General features: G+C 36.3%; 1 protein-coding gene across 2 annotated transcripts in view; it reads left to right on the plus strand.

Annotated features, from left to right (window-relative positions):
- The window catches only part of ttyh3a (tweety family member 3a), a 77,337-nt gene that overhangs the window by 33,297 nt on the left and 22,093 nt on the right, over nucleotides 1-21,947 (plus strand). For both annotated transcript variants that reach the window (XM_016506013.1, XM_016506014.1), the window contains exons 3-9: nucleotides 2,280-2,391; nucleotides 2,550-2,770; nucleotides 6,324-6,419; nucleotides 10,394-10,466; nucleotides 11,679-11,754; nucleotides 16,706-16,761; nucleotides 19,294-19,386. In XM_016506013.1, coding sequence (XP_016361499.1) covers nucleotides 2,280-2,391; nucleotides 2,550-2,770; nucleotides 6,324-6,419; nucleotides 10,394-10,466; nucleotides 11,679-11,754; nucleotides 16,706-16,761; nucleotides 19,294-19,386 — 727 coding nt within the window. The remainder of the gene's footprint in view (nucleotides 1-2,279; nucleotides 2,392-2,549; nucleotides 2,771-6,323; nucleotides 6,420-10,393; nucleotides 10,467-11,678; nucleotides 11,755-16,705; nucleotides 16,762-19,293; nucleotides 19,387-21,947) is intronic.

A 21,947-nucleotide genomic window follows, 5' to 3' on the forward strand; every position in this document is an offset into this window, starting at 1 on the left:
TATATATATATCTTCTATTTAAAAAATCAGAACACTACCTTACACAAATAATAGTCCTGAAGTATTCATTTATTTCTGCCTTCTTGGGAAATACAGTGAACCTCTGCTTCTTACAAACAGATAAATTCTTAGTGAAGTCATTGCATAGTTCTGTAGTAGTGTAAACACAAGTAGCATTATAATTAGTTTTAATACAAACAACATTGGAAAAGAAATGGCCCTCGTATCACTCTCTAACCATTCATGTTGTGCTATGAGAGATTAGACTGTTTTTGTGTATTTAGTTAACTTTGCTCATGCAGATTATCCACCAGATTTACCGTGTAGCAGGAATGCTGGGAACTCCACTGAGACCTCTCTAATGGGTCACATGACCGTGGCTTCGGGGGGACGGCGAGGTGACATCTGCTTCCTGATCTGCACATTCGTGCCGCAACAAGCCCCGTCTGAACAGCACAGCGCATGGAGAATAAAACCAACACACCACGTCGTCTTAGCACAACTGCATGTTTACAAAATATAGAGCTAGTTTGAGAGACTCTCACTCAAGTGACTTCCTGCGTAGTGCTTCAGCGACAATGGGTTCTTCACGTGTTATTGTGAAATCTTAATACTTAGACTTTGGCCCATTCGCGAAGCAAATGATAAGACTGGCAAACGCACGGAATGTGTCTTAAATGTACTCTGGCTGAGAGCCGTGGGGCTTTTCCTGCGGTGAATAGCTCTTTGTTTAGCCGCAGAACCCCCTTAAGCGGGGTGGCTGCTGATTGTAGCTGCCATTGAATGCTTTACAATGGAGTTGGGAGACATACTTGAGCGAGAGAGGGTGGGGAATGGGAATGAGTGGGATTGAAAGCCCCGTCGGCGGGTTGTGCTTTTCTGCCACCTGGTGGTGAGGCAACAAGTTCAAGTCGGATGTGTTGGTGGTCATATCTCTGGTGCAGGTGGTCTGTACATTGCTGTGAACGGCCTCAGTGGGTTTGTGGGGCAGCCGTTTGTTTGTGACCTGATTCTCTGGTTGGTCAAAGCTGTTAGTGCAATCGATTCATTTTCATCTGTCTTCTCCCAGCGCTGTTGTTGTAGTCCAACAGTCTGAGTCAATGTTGTGTTGAGTTTCACAGAGTGCTATTGATCATTTGACCACTAGTTTCTCTTGGGGTTCTCACATGTGCACAGACTAAATGGACTAAAAGCATTTTGTTAGTTGCAAATTGTACAAATGTATAAAGTGAGTAGTCATTACGTTAACATCTAGGGCTCTTATTACATTCCCTTGGAGCAAAGGGCTATTTGTTTTATTCACAGGTTTGCATTTATAAGGCTTGAACCAGCATCCTTCTGGTTACATGTAATGCCATATGTAATGCAATAATGTTCAGAATTCATTTCTCTCAGACAATACTAAACTCTTTCCTATTTACAACCCATCAAATTTCCATATCAAGCAGATTTTAAATATTTTAAACCTCTAAAAGTCTTTTTTTATGCTGTATTTGTTTACATACACTACTGTTAAAAGTTTGTCATCTATAAGATTTTTGTTTTGTTTTTGAAAGGCTGCATTTATTTGATCAAAAATACAGTAAAATCTGTAATTTTGTGAAACATTATTGCAATTTAATTTTTTTGTGTTAATATATAACAGTCATTACTCCATTCTTTAGTGTCACGTGATCCTTCAGAAATCATTCTAATATGCTGATTTGATGCTTAAGAAGCATTTTTATCAATGTTAAAAGCAGTTGTGCTACTTAATATTTTTGTCTAAACCAGGATGCATTTTTTTCAGGATTCTTTGATGAATAGAAAGTTCAAAAGAACAGCATATATTGTATAATTGTCTGTAATTTGATCAATTTTATGTGTCTTTACTGAGTAAAAGTTAAACAGAAAATCTTTAAAACAAATCTTAACCAAAATAATTTTAACAGTATGCATATAGTGTATTTATGGTTATTACAAAAATACACACAAGATGAATTGTTTATTTTTAGTATTTTATTATACCCCTGAAACATTCCTAAGTACTCCTGTTTAAAAATGACTGCTGTAAATCAGTGCCCTGAATGATCTGTGAGAATTCACTCTTATTAAATAAGTTATTCATGTGTGTTCAGTTGTGTTATGAGGACAATAGAGTCTGAATTAGATGCTTGTCTGTGTCTTCTGCCGGCTGTGTGCAGGGGTTTTGGGACATTACTGACCTATTCCTCAGGGTTACCACGGCTCTGCTGAAGGCCTCCATTCCTCTTCATGCCTCTCTCTTTGTCTCCTTACAGCGCTGGCATTGCTGTTGGTTTCTACGGGAATGGCGAAACCTGTGATGGCGTGAATCGGCTTACCTACTCCCTCCGCCATGCCAATCGCACCGTGTCAGGAGTGGACAGACTGGTGAGGCACTGATGCACACTGGGTTATGTTCACATAGTGCTCCATCTCCCAAAAAACACACCAGAGCTTGACAATCTCCATGACATATTTATATGTTATACTGTATGATCTGTAGCTCATGAGAAAAGAACTTACAAAGCAAATGTGTGTGTCTGTAGGTGTCAGAAAGTACATCAGCTCAGAGCCAGACTGTGGACGAGAACCTTCGGCTACTAAAGGACCAGTATGCAAAGCACACAGACTACCTGTCCATCGTACAGAAACTCCAGGATCAGCGGAGTGAGCTTGTTCGTCAGATGACTGCCATTCCCTTTTGGAGCGATCTCAGCATCTCCCTGGAGGATCTGGCAACCCAGATTGAACTATATGACTGGTACCGGTATGTACTTTGATTTCTTTCACAGGAATGGCAATATCACTGAAAGACATATGTAGGGATGTCAAACATTCTAGTTCAGTACCAAATCAATTCCAAAATTTAAAAGAGAATACAGATTTCAGTACTCAAGTTCAAGTATATGAACATTATTTATTTTTAATAAAGGAACATTTATATATATTTTTTTTATTATAAAACATTTGCAAAAAAAGAAGAAATATTTATTTACCTGCGTGTCATGTGACCATTAAGTGACATCAGAGAACTGTGAACATGTGAGAGTGTTATTAAAATATTAACTTAAAATATAAGGGTTGCTTCAATAAGTAAACTTATTTGGTAAAAGAAATTTGGCTGACAAAAAAAAATACATTTAGGAATCCCTTATACTGGTAACTGAAATGTTAGTGTTGCGACAACCCTAGAAATTTTTCTGGCAGACATTTTGAAATGTACTGTTTAAAGGTGTAAAACCTTTCTAACATCCAAAAAAAGTCTTGGGCGAAAAAGAAAAAGTGCTCAAAGGATTTCTCTGTATCGCATAAGTTGTGAACAGTGCTCTCTTAGAGAGAATAGAAATTAGTATTCTGTTCACTCGCTGCCTCTTTCCACCTCTCGTCAGCCATTTACTTTTCTCTCTGAAAGAAATTGCTTTGGGGTCTGTTTATTTGCCTAAAAACCCAAATAAGTTTAATTTCAGGCTTCCAAACAGGATAAAGCCAGAAAACCAAATAATTTTGGCTTTGATTTCAAAAAATTACCTTTTCTGAAAATGTAAATGGATCACTGAAGCTCACTGAAGAAAAGAAAACAATCAGCGATTAAATAACAATAAGAAACTAAATACAAGCAAAAGGACAAAATAAAACACTACAGTAGAACGCATAAAAAATGCTACATTCATTGTATAAAGTAATCACATGTATAAAAAAAACTGCATATTCTTCACCGTCTAAATTAAATATATATTTCTTCTTATTAAAGTTACAAAAGTGATTTAGAGCAGTGAGAAATTTTCTCTCTTTTGTTGTTTGATTAACATGAATGACAGACAGCAAGAATAGACTACTGTCACTTTAAGAGCTGTCCAGATCCAATATACTGTTACACATGTTTTCTTTCCCAGCTGTGAAAGCTGCTTTCACTTAAGACCTAAATTACTGTTTACGAAGATACTTGCAAAGACGGGCATTTTGACACATACTTTGTGTGTATTTAACCGTTCAAAATCTACAAATCGGCAAAACTAACTCAGTTCAATACTCCCGTGCTCTATGAGCACCGTCTTCACATGCGCGCACCTCTCTGACAGTGTGTGCATATAGCAAAATGAGTTCTCTTTCACTGCTGATTGCGTTTCAACGGCTTAAAATCACTTGTTTTAAACCGCAATGCTTAAAAACATGTGCAAACAATAAATTTTAGTAACCATGTAGCACAGCAACGTCACGTGAGCGTGTAATCAAAACAGTCCTTAGACTGCTGTCACTTTAAGAGCTGCCCAGATCCAATATACTGTCACACATGTGTCTTCTTTCTCAGCTGTTTGCTTTCACTTAAGACCTAGGTTACCGTTTACGAGGATACTTGCAAAGACGGGCATTTGACACATACAAGTGTGTATTTAACTGTTCAATGCCAATAAAGCGACAAAAATAACTTTCCCACACTCTATTAGCACCATCTTTACGTGCGCAAGCCTCTCTGACAGTGCTCAGAAACAGTCTCTCAGACAGCGTGCATTAGTGATGCGCGGATGAGCTAAAACGTCACCCGAATCCGCAGCTTCAAATAAATTATCCACCCGCTCATTCATTCATTCACTCACTAAAATACAGGACTGACAACCGTATTCTGCTGCTGTGTGGACGTGGCCAATGAGACTATATTTAGAACAATAAGCTAATGTGATTTTTGTATAATTTTGCCTTCATTTTGCAAATTAAAAGTCGTGCTGAAAAAGAAAAATCGGTGAGGGACAGGCCAAAAACCTTACCCTTATCAGCATAAATGTTATTTAAATTATTTAAAATAATATTTCATTGACCTTAATTTGATGTATTATTGATAAAATAATGCATAGTATTGTTGTTTTTAAATCACACATTTTTTTTTTTTGTTATATTAATTCTATGTTTGATTATTTTTTAGGGACGCAAAAGGCACTGATTTCGTGGAATGACCCTTACTCAATATAGCATGTAGGTTAGATAAGTAAAAAAAAAAAAATCCACACAGACTGTCAGATTAAATCAATCAGTTGAAAACAGCGTGAGTGGTTCAGCTGTACTGCTTCTTCTCGCTTTCACTCTCTCAAAGTGGCTTCACATCAGCGCATCTCGCCTGCACTACAAGAGCTGCTGCACACTGCAATACAAGACTTTCATTCGTGTTTTGGGACAGTTGACAGAACTGTCACTCGCCTAATTCGGTCATTGTTGCATCATCACAAAAATGTATTATTTTCACGTCTTTTTAAGCCATTCGGTACTCGCGCTCTCCAGAGGCGCGTGCGCTCACAGTCACATCCAAAGCGCGTACTGCGAGTACCAAATTGAGAAAGTACTGTCGGGTTTGTCTTAAGTTAATGTAAACAGTTGCAAAATAAAACGCATGAGTATCAGTATTGGATCCGTGAAATAGGTCTTGTGACAGCAGCCTAGCTGTGCCGTCTTTTATTAATGTTAATCAAGCAACAAAACTTACTGCTCTTGACTAAATAATGTTTTGTTGAATAACTTTTAATGTTCATTTACAGTTTATTCAATTTCTGTAGCCTATTTAAAACATGTTCATAATTTAGAAAATGTAGTTAATACTTGCATCATTAATGATTTATTTTATCCACCCGCGACCCACCCGCAAATAATCAGAATGCATTTTTTTATTACCCGACCCACCCGATCCGCGGATTATCCGCAGCGCCCGCGGATATAACCGCCATCCGCGCATCACTAGCGTGCATATAGTGAAATGAGTTCTGTTTGGCTGCTGATTGAGTTTCCATGGCTCAAAATCACTTGTTTTTTAAATCGAAATGCTTAAAAACGCGTGCAAATGAAATGTTTTCGTGACCACTTAGCGCAGCAACGTTACGTGAGCGTGTAACCGCAATAGAGACAATAGTCAAAAATCTCTACCAGTCGACAAATTACTATGGTGGGTATATCGCCCACCCCTACTTACCAAGGCTGCACTTATTTTATCAAAAATACAGTAAAAACAGCAATACTGTGAAATACTATTACAATATTATTATTATTATTTTTTGCAACCTTATGAATTATCAATTTTGTGCATCCTTGGTTAGTAAAAATATAAATTTCTTAAAAGAAAAACAGCATATTGACCCTTTTTCATATATTTATATTTCATTATTTAAATATACAAGAGACAACAGATCTGTGAAGCATCTTATACTATTTGTTAATGACTTGTTAATGTTTCTTAAAGTGTTACCATTTTTGAGTTTGCAATACATTGTCGTACAGTGTCTGTTACATTGATTGTGGGTTTTGCTGTGTTTGTAATGTTAATGTGTTGTTGTCTTTAGGTGGCTGGGCTACCTGGGTCTGCTGCTGTTTGATGTGCTCATTTGCCTGCTGGTGCTCTTCGGCCTTATCCGCAACTCCAAAGGAACTCTGATTGGGTAAGGCTCGACATATGGATGTGTCTTTGGGTCATGTGTGGTACACCAGGGTAAATAGAGCTTACAGAAACTTGCAAATGACCAGCAATATTTGATCTGCTGACCCACAAAGGTCTTTCAGTTGTCAGGGAGCCATCCACTCGAGGTACACAAGATTGATTTATGAAGTGTTAGTTATGCTCTTCTGTTTTAGCTCCAACAGAGAAATTATAAAGTATCTTTCTCTCTGACCCCCCCCCCACCATCTGGGAAGTTTTAAATCAGAGATGGCACAGAAAAACAACTGTGTGACAAGCTCTCCACAGTGCCTGAACAACAAAATAGCTCGAAAAACAGACACATTAGCACTGTTCCAAAACCGCTCTATATAGAAAGTAACTTTCTGCCACACTACCTCATATACCCCCGGTTTCACAGACAAGGCTTAAGCTAGTCTCAGACTAAAATGCATGTTTGAGCTGTCTCAACTGAAAATATCGTGCTCTGACATATCTTAAAATATGTCAGTGTCATTGTTCTGTGTCAAGATGCACACCTGTAATGTTTTCTTCTAAGGCATTTTTGTAAAATTTGCTTAAATATCTTAATTGAACTAAGGTCTAGTCCTGGCTTAAAGGGGTCATATGATGCGATTTCAATTTTTCCTTTCTCTTTGGAGTGTTACAAGCTCTTGGTGCATAAAGAAGATCTGTAAAGTTGCAAAGACTAAAGTCTCAAAACCAAAGAGATATTCTTTATAAAATTTAAGAGTCAGCCACACCTACCTAAAATGGCTCGTTCTAACACGCCCCCACATACCTACGTCACGATGTGTAATGTTATTTTTAGCAGCATCATATGACCCCTTTAAGCTAAGCCCCGTTTGTGAAACCGGGCCTTAAAGTGCTAAGAGACTCACCAATAAGAGTATCCCAATCGGTGTACTTATGCACTCTTCTATGCTCTTTTGTAGTGTGTTGACACTGAAAATTCCAAAAAGAAAAAATCACATTATGCTGGATGACAAAAATAACCGTATAAAATTCATACACGAGACAGTATAGGGCAAACTGGATACTATTTAATTTGGGGCGCAACTAGAGATGTCACAAAGCTAACAATGCAACAGTGTCCACCCATCTTTTCAGCAGCCTTGGTTCCAGTAGTATTTTTCCTATTCATTTTTCCCCATAAGTATTTAAAAAAAAAAGTCTTTCTTTATAAGCCATTAACCAAACCAACCATCTAAGAGGTAAGTCACAACATTACAAATTTTGCCTTTTTGTCGCCCAACTCTGTATGTTTTCCATGAATCGTTTTATTGGACTGTCCAGGTTTTAGAATTTTTATCCTGTATAAATCTAAAGGTATTGTATAATCTTGACTGCTATATTTTTAACTTTGGTTTTTATTTTATTGTATTTATGTAAACTTCTCTTTGTTGTTTTTTTTTTTTTTTTGGTTTTTGTTTTTTTTGTAATTCAGTTTTTGCAATTTTTGCAATTTAGCCTCAGATGCTGACATGGCCTTAAAATCCAATACTGCCACTGTCATTTTGTCTGATTTTCAAATACTTTTCTGCTTCAAATCAAAGGTACAAAACTGTGTACCGTGTTTTGGTGCGATTTGCTTGTCAGTTCTCTGATTTGTTTTAGATTTAGTTTTTCACCAGGAATTCCACTCTTGAACATGATTATTTTAAAAACAGATTTAAAAAATAAGTTAAAATGATGCTGATGGCTTCAACAAAGGCATTTACCATTGATTAACAACTTCATAGCTCACAGTAGGTCTGTCTTTAAAGGTCTATAAGTTATTGTTAAAAATCAATTCCCCTATGGAGAAAATAAATGGATTTTGACTTCTGGAACCCCACTGTTGCATTCTGTACTCTAAGAATACAAATAAAGCAAAGCACACAAACATTGGTTAAAATGTATATTTTTATTAGATGGAATGTATTTATTGAGATATATACTGTATATAGATTTATAAATGAAGTGAAGTGACATGTGGCCAAGTATGGTTACCCATACTCGGAATTAGTGCTCTGCATTTATCCCATCCAAAGTGCACACACACAGCAGTGAACACACACACTGTGAACACACACCCGGAGCAGTGGGCAGCCATTTTTTTTGCTGCGGCGCCCGGGGAGCAGTTGGGGGTTCGGTGCCTTGCTCAAGGGCACCTCAGTCATGGTATTAAAGGTGGGAGAGATTCTAGGTTGCCTTCTCATTGAAGCATACATGCTGTGTTGTCTTAGCTGTCTTGTGTGGCATGCCTATCCTTTGAAACAGCCTTTGTGTTGGAAGTGTGTAGCTTAAAATGCTGTCTGGGTAGGTAGGCGGCATACTAGATTTTGGAACAGTGCTATTGTGTGTAAGTAAGCGAGATATTCTCTGGAAGGTCTGTTCAGTTGTATGTTGGTTTCCTATGTGTGCTGGAGTACCTCAGGGACATGTTGTGGGGCCAATCATGTTCAGTCATTTAGCAGATAGTGCACAACTACTTCCACCAGACCTGCCAAAAACACAGTGTTATGGATAGTCGTTTAACCTGCTGTGTCTTATACCGATTTCCTCTAGCTTATCTTATTCACTATACGTTAAGACATTTAACGTTTCGCATTCACATTATATAGCGAAAAGGCAGGTTTGACTTTTGGCCATGTCAGAAGATAAATGTCAGGATATTGATTTGCTCTGCAATAAAAGTTGTCACTTGCTAAAAGCGTGAAATCTTTAGGTTGCCATAGTTCAATCCTGACTCGTGGCATTTCATGATACTACTTGACTTGGCATTTATTTAAAGGTACAGATGGAAGCATAATTTTTCTTAATGTACACATCACCAAAAAATTCCCTTCAGTGTCTGACTGTTTTATCTGGAACATGTTGATTTTAGAGTTATGCTGCAAACAGTATTTTTTTTTTTAAGAATTCAGATTTTTTTTTTTTTCTTCCCTCCAATAAAATAAGCATCCTTGAATAAATTTATATAAAGAAATTATATTTTAAAATATAAATGATTAACTATTTTATTTAAGTTTAACATATTGCAGATTAGCAGACTAAAAAATAAATAATTATTTTTAATGTGTGTGTATATATGCTAATTAAAATAATAAATAAATATTGTATTTGATTTTATATATTCACACAGAGAGAGAGATAAAGAAATTATATTTAAAACAAGGAAATAACTCTTTTAATTAAATTTAACATTGCAGATTAGCAGACTGTAAAAAAATAAATAAAAAATATTTATTTTTTTTTATTTGCATATATATGCTAATTAAAAAGAAATAATATAAATAAATATTTATTGTATTTTATTTCATATATGTTTACAGTCTGCTAATCTGCAATATGTTAAATGTTATGCTCAAACGTGGGCATTAGATATGAAGGTGAGCAGATATTTTTGTAGAAGTTTGTTTTACACAAATGTGAGGCTCGAAATATAACAACGTGCTGTATGGATGATAGCAATCCATGTGTGCTTATTACTTAATGGTTTTGAATCCCACTGTTGCTTCTATAATTTTACCACCATTAAATTCATATTATAGATGAAAGTTCTGAAAATTGTAGTGGGATGAAAGTTTTTTTTAAGCAGAAAAGCCCAGTTGAGGGGATTCCAACCTTTTAAAAGATGATAATATGTGTACACTGTATATAATGATGGCAGAAATGCTGATTATCTGTGTTCTCTTATTTAAAGGTACAGATGGAAGCTGTACAACGTGCTGTATGGATGATAGCAATCCATGTGTGCTTATTACTTAATGGTTTTGAATCCCACTGTTGCTTCTATAATTTTACCACCATTAAATTCATATTATAGATGAAAGTTCTGAAAATTGTAGTGGGATGAAAGGTTTTTTTAAGCAGAAAAGCCCAGTTGAGGGGATTCCAACCTTTTAAAAGATGATAATATGTGTACACTGTATATAATGATGGCAGAAATGCTGATTATCTGTGTTCTCTCAGGGTGTGTTTTCTGGGTGTGTTGGCGCTGGTAATCAGCTGGGGCTCACTGGGTCTGGAACTAACTGTCTCCTCGGTGAGTGTCTCCATGGCAACACTTCTCCACACAGAGGCAGGACAGTATTGTAGTGATGCTTCTTCGTCTTGATATCTTACTGCATATGCCCAAATTATAACTGTGGAATTACATAAAGCAGCCAGTAATAGTTAATCTCTGTGATTAGCAGCCTCTTTAGCATAGTTATATTATACAACTGCTTTAACGGGGAGATGTCATGCAATTTTTTGTAAACATAATCTAACACTCAGAATCTACACACTAACAGCAGTTAGTCAAATATAATCAAGGTAATTTTCATATTAACAATGTACAAACCTACAGATCAAAGTCAAAGCTAGTCAAAATGGACTTGTCAGTGGGTTGCCAACTACTAGTTGGCAAATCAGTTGCATGAAAGTCCCTGTATGACTAGGTTAGTTTCAGATTCACCAGGGCTTGATTGCATGCCTTTCTTAAGGGAAATTTAGATTAGATATTTTCTTGCTACTCCAAAATGCAGTTAAACAGAATTGAAGGATTTCAAGGTGCATTTTTTTAAAGTTAGACTATTTTTAGCTTGACATGCCGTCTTAAAAACAACACTTGTCAACCAGTTAAAGCACAGCAAGCTGGCAGGATGCTAATTAAACACTGTCGCTAAAAATCACAGCTTAAAATATAAACACTATCCTACAAGAGTTTGGAGTTGGTAAGATGTTTTTGAAAGAAGCCTCTTACCAGTCACCAAGACTGCATTTATTTGATCAAAAATAGAGTAAAGTGAGTAATATTGTGATATATTTAAAAAAAAATGTTAAAATATAATTTATTCTGTGGTTTAATTTGAATTTTCAGCATCATTACTCCAGTCTTCAGTGTCTCATGATCCTTCAGAAATCATTCTAAAGTGCTGATTTTTATATTATCCATGTTGAAAACTCTTGTGTTGCTTAATATTTTTTGTGAAAGCCATGAAATCTTTTTTTTTTTTTTTTCCAGAATTCTTATAGAAAGTTAAATAGAAGGGAAAGCTGAAATTAATAAGAAGTTCAACATACAGTAGCAGCATTTATTTGAATTGGAAATCTTTTGTAACATTTTAAATATCTTTACTGTCACTTTTGATCAATTTAATGAATAAGCTGTCTGTAGAACACATGTTTTAACTTCAGGGAAAAATAGCATGCTATATAAAGTGTAGAATATTCTCCTTTAATATTAATTGTTTGCTTTTCTTTCTCATTTTAGGGCTTCAGTGACTTCTGTGCGGCGCCTGACATGTACATGACCAAGGTGTCAGAGCAGTATATGCTTATCAAGAAAGGTTTGTTTCAAGAGTTTTCTTTCAAATCTCACAGCTATTACATATCTTTTTTTTCTTTCTTCCACCTCCTGCTGATTTGTGAGTAAGATGCTTATGTTATTTTGAATCACTTGCGAGTCTGTCTGAATTTAGTCTGCCCTACATCTCCTGACGGAGGAGCGTGTTCTCTGAGGGATGAGCGGTCACGCAGGCATTCATTTCCTGTTGGCTCAGAGAGGAAGCGTTCCTTCTGACTTTCTCTTCCTCACTTTATCAGCATTACTCAACATAGCAGTTCCTCTTCAAAGTGACCTTATTATCCACAGGAGGCTGGATGCTCTCAGTAAATCAGGGGAAGAGACAACCGTGTGGGTGTTTTTTTCTCAGTCTGTGTTTGTTTTGCGTGTCCGAGTGTTCCTCTTTGGGTGGCCGGAGCAAGATGTTGATGATGGAAAGTTATGCTCACATATTCTGGTTAAGCCTAATCTAGGTGGCCGCAGGGTACGGCCCATTGGAAATTGGTCTTCCTATGACTTAATCCTTGGAAAGGAAGCATTTGCACTGGCCTGAACATGTGTGAATCCTGTTAAATGTGTTTAAAAGGTTTCATTATGTTGGACCTGTGGTTAGACATGGAGATGCAGAGGTTATATTGGGACTCGATGAAGGACCGCTAGAGTTGGTGCTATGCAGGAAGCAGAAGTGTGTTTGTATGCATGTGGATCTCTATATGCTTTCATGTAGTAGAAGCAGGTTTGATATGTCAACGTTGGCATCTGTTATGATTAATCACTTTGTTGGTCGGCTGAGAAGAGAAGAGCTACAGCAAGAACTTCTGGAGAACAGAGGAGAGAGATAAGAGGAAAGGAAGAGAAAACCGCTGAAGAATGTGGATGATAAACCATGTGACTATCAGCTTCACACACCCATGTAATTGTGTGTCTTCTGGGCTCTATTCTTATCTTTGTTCTTCCTATCTGCAGTCTTCCTCTCATTTGCTCTAAATAAGTCCTTAAAGGGATAGTTCAGCCAAAATTGAACATTCTGCCAATATGTATTCTTCGTGCTGTTTTTCCAGACTTGTAACTCAGAAGGAGAATTATGAGATTTCACCCTGGCTTTTTCAGTCTAACACAGTTTTGTAGTGACCATGAGCAAGTGCTCCATGTGACTTGTGCATTAAGTCTTCTGAAGCAGTGGTGTTATCTAAATGGTTATTAACTAAAACCATTAAAATGTTTTTTATTAATTGAAATATATCTAAAATAAAGTATAAATATTAGATTAAAATTAAAAAAATGAAACAGAAATTAGAAAACTGAAGTAAGTTGACTACTAAATTTACTAGAACTAAAACTGAAATAAAATTAAGCACAATAGCACATAAAATTACTGAAAATAGAATCAAATTGACTAAAATAGTATATAAATAATACTAAAATAACACTGTTCGGAAGTTAAAGCGAAAAGCAAAGTTTAATTGTTACCACATCACCAGATGAAGTGGCTCATAAAAAATTGGCTCAAAAAAAAAAATCTACTCCACTCAATGATTCATTATTTGATTTAACAGCTCACTGCAGGGGAGGATTTTCACTGAAAAAAAATCATGACAAAATATAGTCTGTTCCTCACACAAAACTATAACATGACTTCTGAAGAATTGGAATATAGCACACAGTTTGATTCTTGTTTGTCTTTTTTTTTTAGTTTGTCAGTCATGGTCAGTCACTGTGTATTACTATGTGGAAAAGAGAAGCAAAATGAATAGTTTGGATAAAATACTGGTGAAGTATGATTGCGTCATGAGGAAAAAAATATTTTGCTAGTGGGTTTTCAGAATTTGTCTCGCCATTCTAGAATAAAATAAGTCTTTGGAACATCATCAAAATATGCACATCAGATTTTAGCTTACACATTTCCACTAATTACATCGCTTTAGTCCAGAACTATATTTGGAGCAGTAATTCAGCCGGAAGCATTAATGGCTGTAGATGGAGACCACAAAGAAAGCTCTGAGTGTGTTCCTTCTGGCTATCACTGTCCTAGACTGACTCATCCTACTGCGTTTCCCAATAATAGAACCAAGACATTTCTGTACTTGCATGTCTGTGCCATCCATCGTGTCTCTTCTGTGAGGAAAGCCTCAGTATGTATCCCAGCATGTCTTCTGTGCTGCGCTGTTTAATACTGAATCTAGTTGTTTAAAGAGGCCATATGGGCCCATTATACAGACTGTGATGCATTTTTGAAATTATTAAAATCATAAATTTAGGGAACTTTTTATTTTCTTCATTTCATTTCTAATGGTACACTTTTGTTTTATATTAGCCTGGCTTTACACATTTTTTTTATTTATTTATTTTACTCATTTTTATACCAAAAATAGAATACCTGATTAGAATTAGGCCAAATGCTTTGGCTACTTCTACATGTAAATAAGCTCTGTTATGATGGGCTAACCTACTAGTTTATATGTTGTTGTTTTATTTAAATGACATCACAAAGTTTATTCATATCAAGTCTACTTGATGTTCACTCGATATTAATTTCAAACCCAGAAGATGACAATAGTCCAAACATGTATCTAATTTAAATGCTTTCCTCTTAAAAAATGAACAGTAATGCATGCTATAATTGTCCTCCATTATGTATGCAGTTTACTCATCTGATAACGTCGCAGAAGGATGTTAAATTTTACAATCATCATTGAAGAATATTTGTGAAACACTTCATAAATAAGATCTGTCAGTGCGCTGGCGTGTCCCCTGCCTCGCGTGAATCAGGATCTTTTACAGCCTGCAGTCATCGCGTCGTGAGTGGGATTTAAAGCTCTGCCTCCTCTCAGATCGTTTTTGGAAGCCACTCCATTGTCTTTGTTCGGTTTCATATGGGCATCATCAGTCACCCAATATTACATCCAATTACTGGAGGTTATTTACACATGACATATGAGCCTGTGGGGCTCTGGCCCTCTCACTGAATACTGTTACAACCTATAAATCCAGCACTGAACTCCACTACTACACTATACGCTCAGTTTAGCCTTTTGTATACAGCCATCCATGGATATAATTGAGAGGCCAGTTTATTCCCCTCATCATTGCCATAATTATGCCATTTATAGTGCAATCAAGGAGGCCAGTTGTATGGGATGGGGGAATTGGCTTGTTCATAAGCAGGTTATACTTTTCCCTGTGACCGCTGCCACGTGTGTCTCCACGTGTGTATTAATGATAGTGATGAAAGCATCATACTCCTCCTCAACAAACCCACCGCTCTGACGCATGTGTCCGTTTTTGATTCGCGTCCACGCAAGCTGCTGCAAGCTGCACATGAAGATGGCCCAAGACTCCATCTGCGTTGGCGTGTGGAGGTTTGTGAGAGGACTGTGTGAATTAGTACCATTTCCTGTGCAGAAATAGAAAGTATTTTTTTAACACTGCAGTCTAGAGCTTCATTTCCATTCATCTTTGCATTCACAGATCAGATTCATTGCATGGTAATTTTAATCAACTTCACAATTGAAAAAGTGTGAGAACCCAAACTTGTGTGTGTGTGTGTGTGTGTGTGTGTGTGTGTGTGTGGTACATTTTAAACTTGTAATTTAATGGGAATCAAACCCATGACCTTGGTGTTGCTAACGTCAAGCTTGAGATACTAACCTACTATTTACCTTCAGCTCTCGTCTTTCTTTTCAGTCCTTGTAAAAATCCTCAATGGCCTGGCAGCACTCTTCAAATGTGTGATTGTGTTTTCTGTTCACGTTTACTAAAAATAGTAGAAATCACAATTAAATTCAACCGAATATGACACCTATAACTGATGCACATTTATTGACAAGCAAATAAAACTTGCAACTTCCTGCACCAGGCAAGAGTTATTCCTGAACACCCCTAAGACTTCCTAGAGTCTTATTCATTTATTCAATATTTTGGCTAATTTATGACGCGCTCAGCTACCAATAAGACTTCCCTTAAAGACATAGTTCACCCAAAAATGAAAATTCTGTCATTAATTACTCACCCTCATGTTTTTCCAAACCCGTAAGAGCTTCATTAATTTTCGGAACACAAATTAAGATATTTTTGATGAAATCCAAGGGCTCTCAGACCCTCCATAGACAGCAAAGCAACTGACACGTTTAAGGCTCAGAAAGGTAGTAAAGACATCGTTAAAATAGTCCATGAGACATCAGTGGTTCAACCTTAATGTTATGAAGCTACGAGAATACTTTTTGTGCACAAAGAAAACAAAAATAATGACTAAATTCAACAATTTCTTCTCTTCTGTGTCAGTCTTCAATGTGCGTTCACGAGAGTACCACGACGCATTTCTTTGTGCACAAAGTATTCTCGTAGCTTCATAACATTAAGGTTGAACCACTGATGTCTCATGGACTATTTTAACGATGTTTTGGGCCTGTCTATGCAGGGTCAGAAAGCCCTTGGATTTCATCAAAAATATCTTAATTATCCCTTTAACTAAACACATTTTAGCATGTTTGAATTCATCCTACAGATTTTCCTTCAATATTGATGCAAAAAGATCTGCAGATTTGGTCTGGGATTAGTTATTGACTGGGAAATTCTCCTCTGCAGGAGAGAAATTAGATGCTCTGCTTAGCTTGTGCGAGCGAGGCATTTGTGGACGGAATCTAGAGATGCTGGTGGTTGGAAATATAGCTGTTCAGATACCTGACATGGCTGCTGTGGGTTCTCTGAGCTCAGTAAATGAGTGTGTCAGTGTGTGGGTTCATCTGCTTTGGGCAGATGTGAAACGTAAAGAAAAGAGAAACGATTTGTAGAATGTTGCAGGTTTATAATGACTTACAGTGCATAAATTGTATTATATGCTTATAGATGCAAGGAAATGGAAAAGCCGTCATACCTGAGTGGGTCTTCATCTAGATAATAAATGCTGATTTCTTTCATGTCATTGCTCTTGACCTACTGCCTCTCTCTCTTTACAGATATCCTGCAGTATTACCTCACATGTAACGTGGGTCAGGTCAACCCCTTCCAACAGGTAATCATAGCTTCTGCCTCTCTTGAATGCATTGATTCAGATTTGATCTGTTAACTAAGTCCCTCACTTTCAAATCTCTGAGAGATGTCCTCAGAAAAAGTATATCGCCTCTGTTCCAAACAATAGTGAGCTTCCTAACTGGAGAAGTCTGGCATCATAGAGACATTCCCAACAGAAAGGCTTTTGCAAATAGCAGAATTATGCACCATTATACATACCTAATTTGGCAAAAATATAATACAGCATTACATGTGTGCATCATGGAAATGGTAATCCCAGAATTCATTGCTATTAGGTCATTTAAAAAAGTTAGCAACATGCTAACAGGTGTTATTTTAGTATTATTTATATTCTATATCCTATTAATTAAATATATATTATAGTATTTATTAATATTTTGTTTTTGGCAATTTTGGCATTCTTTTGTCATTTTTAAAATAAAAAATAATTTATGTATACTATATATCATTAGTAAAGTTCTAATATTTATTTGATTTGATTTCAGCTTTCAGTTAACAAAAATATTTTAATAGTTAAAGTTACTGATTCTAACATCAGACTCTGGGAGAGTTAGTTTAGTCTTGTGCACTTAGGTGTGAGGGACCATTAATGTTGTTCCTTCTGTAGATAGTTAATAGACGGCAAGGTATCTCACTGGAGTTTGGAAGACAGCCAGTCTCCTCCCTCCGCACACTCCATTACAGGGGAAGTGCCGCCCCCTGTTTAGTTTGCCACTGTACATTAGCATTCTCATTGCGAGCTGCTGTGTGTTCCTTTGGCTTCCTGCCTTTCCCATTAGTTAATGGAGTCAGACTCCACATCTTTATTTGAATAATGTGTGTGCATGATTCAGACAAATCACAATTCTTAACTGTTCATGATTGATGGGTTATCTCAGTGACCGCTCCATTGTCTTGATGTCATTTAATTTAAATGAAGGGTAATGCCCATATGGAGGCTGAATGCTCTACTTTGTCAGCTGATGTCTCTGAATGGAGTTCCTCCAGTTCTCATGCAGCATACAGATGAACTGAGCCTGATTCACATCTGAGACAGCAATGTATTGAAATGGATATTGATTTCAGACTTAAAATGTCGCCAAGGAATATTTTAAGAATATTTCAAGATAAATGTTGAAGATTCTGCAACAAGTTTAATGCTTTATACTTTAAAAATAGTTGCTTTGCTGTCTACAATGCACATAAGCAGTTACCTTCACAAGACATGTTCTGTGAAGGATGCCAAAATTTTGGGTGTGTTTTTGATTAAATAAAAACAAATGAAATGAAATATTACATTTTAAAAGAACTTTTAAGTTTGAATATATTGTAAAATGTATTTCTATGATGGCAAAACTGAATTTTCATCATCATTACTCCAGTCTTCAGTGTCAAATGATCCTCCAGAAATCAATCTAATATGCCGATTTAATGCTCAGGAAATATGTTTTTATCAACATTGAAAAATATTGAAATAGAAATCTTTTGTAACATTATGTCTTGACTGAAAATTTGATCAATTTAATGTGTCCTTGCTCAATAAAAGTAGTAATTTGTATTTAACCTCAAACTTTTGAATGGTAGTGTATATAATGCTGCTTTAGAATTTGACCAAAAGAATGTATCTTCTAAGGCAGCATAATTTTGGTACAAAGTTAGAGTTGCGTTTGTGTTTTTCACAATTCTTGTTAGCAGCACTGAACCTTGCTGTTGCTGCCTGTTGTCTTTAGTTAGTTTCCAGCACTGTTGCCTGCCATTAACACGGTAAACAGAAGTCTTCTGTGAGCTCTGTAAAGAAGGACATGTTGTACTTTCACTGCCTCTTTCTCACTGAATGTCAGCAAATTTTCCAGCCTATCATTGTGGAACTGTTGGCAGACAAAGCTAACACGATGGCCATTTGGCATCTCAAATATTCATGTTTTCAAGACCTGTGCTCTTGAAATGCTCCGCGACACACCTAAATGGCCGGATGCAAGAGCCTGTACTGACTTTAGCTGCTGGGTGTAAATGCACTGTTGCATTATGCAAGCAGCTCTCTCTGCTGCTGCAGTACTAACAGTGGAGTGAGCGTGGGTGTGTGCAGTGGTGAATGAACACTGAGGAAATACTTCTGCACTGGCCAGGAAGTGGAAGTTGCGCAACCCAGTTTGTAATACCTGTCGAGTTCTTAATATTGCATTTGTGTGTCTTCCAGAAAATTACCAGAATCAAATAATTACACGCCTTATTAATAATGATATAGTTTTATGAATTACTAATAAATTCACACTTTATTTATCTAAGACTTGTTTTTCATTTTCATTTGGGTCACTTTAAGTTTTACAAAAATGTGTTTAGATCTGTAGGTTTTTGTGCTAGTTTTAGTATATTATACTAACCAGATTCCTATAAATTCCTGTCTGCCTAAAAAACCTGTAAATGTTGAAAAATACAATATAATTTTTTTCTATATGCTTTATAAGTATAAGGTTGTAAATGAGATGCATTTTGCACACAGCATGTAACAGGTTTTGGTTTTTTCTTGTTTTAGAAGCTGTCAGGAAGTCACAAAGCACTGGTGGAAATGCAGGACGATGTGTCAGAACTACTGTGCTCTGCAGTCCGGGAATACCCCAAAACAAAGGTGAGCGCGTGTATATAGATATCTGCGTGACTCTGTGTTTGTGTTTATTTAGAGCATGCATGTAGTATGTATGGCCCATTTCTCACAGTCCCTGATGCACAAAAGCTTGCAGGTCCTTTTGTAGTGTCTGTGTGGAAATGTTTGTGTGTGTTCACTATCCCTGGGCCTCTGTCATTGTGCAGCATCTGTGTGTGTTCTGGGACAAAGTGATGGCTGACATTCTGTACGTGTGAGAAAGAAAGCCGTCCTCTTGCTAAAACACAAGCGTTGAGAAAAACCGCTGAATCAATAGAAATATTTCACCCTTATAACCAGCCAAAATCTGATTACCACTGCAACTTCATACAACTTAGACCTCACACAACTCTGAGCCTTTAAAAGAAAGAAAACAAGCCTCTCTGCTTTGACATCCTCCTGTGTGAATGTTTTGGTTTGTCGTGTGTGCCATTGTGTGCTGGACTCATAAAGACTAAATAGAAATGAGGATATTGATTATACTTCCTAATGTATGCACTGCATTTACATTTAAATTTAGTCATTTAGCAAACGCTTTTATCCAAAGTGACTTACAAATGAGGACAATAGAAGCAATCAAAACCAACAAAAGAGCAATGATACGCAAGTCTCGGTTAGTCTTTCAGTTTTGTTTTGTTTTTTTTTTATAAATAAAAAGAAAACAAGTAGATAGAATAGAAGAATAATAGAGAATGCTGGTGTTAGAGCAGGGGTAGGCAACGTCGGTCCTGGAGTGCTGATGTCTTGCAGAGTTTAGCTCCAACCCTGAAAAAAAACCTCACCTGCCTGTAGCCTTAGTAACCCTGAAGACCTTAATTAGCTTGTTCAGGTGTGTTTGATTAGGGTTAGAGCTAAACTCTGCAGGACATCGGCACTCCAGGACCGACGTTGCCTATCCCTGGGTTAGAGGGTCATTTTTTTTAATTGAATATAAAGAAAAGTCGAAAGAATGGAAGAATAGAGAATGCTAGTGTTAGAGGGTCATTTTTTTTAATTAAATATAAATAAAAGTCGAAAGAATAGAAGAATAGAGAATGCTAGTGTTAGAGGATCATTTTTTGTAATAAATAAAAAGAAAACAAATGGATTGAATAGAAAGAATAGAGAACGCTAGTTAGGGCTGGGCGATATAGCTAAAAAAATATGTATCAAGGATATAATGTTTCATATCATTCGGTATCGATAATTATTGACATTTTTATACCCTTTTTTAAAACAAAGAGTAATAGAAAAAAAATTGTACATTTAACCACTGTATTTTTAAATTAACTCAGTTTATTGAGACAAATAACAAATATTTTTTTAGTTTTAACAGTCAAACACAAAATAAAAATTAAGCAAATATCTAATTTCTAATGTTTTATATGCAAATTAAATAGGTTAAACTTTTGGCTTGTCTCCCGAGGGCGCAATGAGCAAAATAATGCAGCACATTAAATTGTCAACGCATGGAAATAACGGTCTATAAAAAAACGTGCATTACGTCTAAATTAACTCGTATAAATCAAATATAATTTCGTAAATTTCATAAATTGTGAACAAAACAGCATCACGTATAATGCATTGGTTGCAAAAAGCCGAAGAGCCATTCACACAGACTGCATTTAAAAACATAAGAGACGCAGTGAAAAGGAATAAACCTCCACAAATTCGTGACGTGTTTTCTAAAAGTTTAAACTGTTTTAACTTTGCATGGCTACCTCTCTTGTGTGAGACGCGAGTGCAGTAGTCATATTTGTCCATCTAAAAATGTGCTGAATATGTATCTGTGTGAATGGCTTTGACCTAATCAAGATCTTCTACGCATTAAGCTACTACGTTTCTCTAATATTTTGAATGAATAACACCGCAGCGGTGTGTCTCGTGGGCTAGACTAACAAAACATTAAAATACAATGTCACGTACATCACCGCATCTCGTGCTCTACTGATGACGCTCCCTGACACACTCCTAACGTCACTCATAGCACCTGCCTATATCGTGCACTATATCGAACAATTTTTATACCGCTATCGAAGAAGGTGTACCGTCGATAAATATCAATACCGTTTTATCGCCCAGGCCTAACGCTAGTGTTAGAGGGTTCTTTTTTAAATAAAAAGAAAACAAGTAGTAGAATAGAAATAGAATAGTGTTGGAGCATCAATTTTTTTTTTCTTTTTTAAATAAACAAATAAAAAAAGATAGTATAGAGCAAAGAGAATAAAATAGAACACTACTGTTCAAAAGTTTGTGTTCAGTAAGAAATTAATACTTCTATTTAGCAAGGACGCATTAAATTGATCAAAAGTGACAGTAAAGACATTTGTTATGTTACAAAAAATTCTATTTCAAATAAATACTGTACTTTTGAACTGTCTTTTCATCAAATAATGCTGAAACAAACTGTATCATGGTTTCAACGAAAATATTAAGTACCACAAATGTTTTTAGCATTGAAAATAATAACAAGAAATGTTTCTTGAGCAGCAAATCAGCATACTAGAATAATTTCTGAAGGATCGTGTGACACTGAAGACTGAAGTAATGATGCTGAAAATTCAGCT

This window comes from Sinocyclocheilus anshuiensis, unplaced genomic scaffold (assembly GCF_001515605.1).
Source record: "Sinocyclocheilus anshuiensis isolate Anshui unplaced genomic scaffold, SAMN03320099.WGS_v1.1 scaffold58, whole genome shotgun sequence".
In the NCBI taxonomy this organism is placed as follows: Eukaryota; Metazoa; Chordata; class Actinopteri; order Cypriniformes; family Cyprinidae; genus Sinocyclocheilus; species Sinocyclocheilus anshuiensis.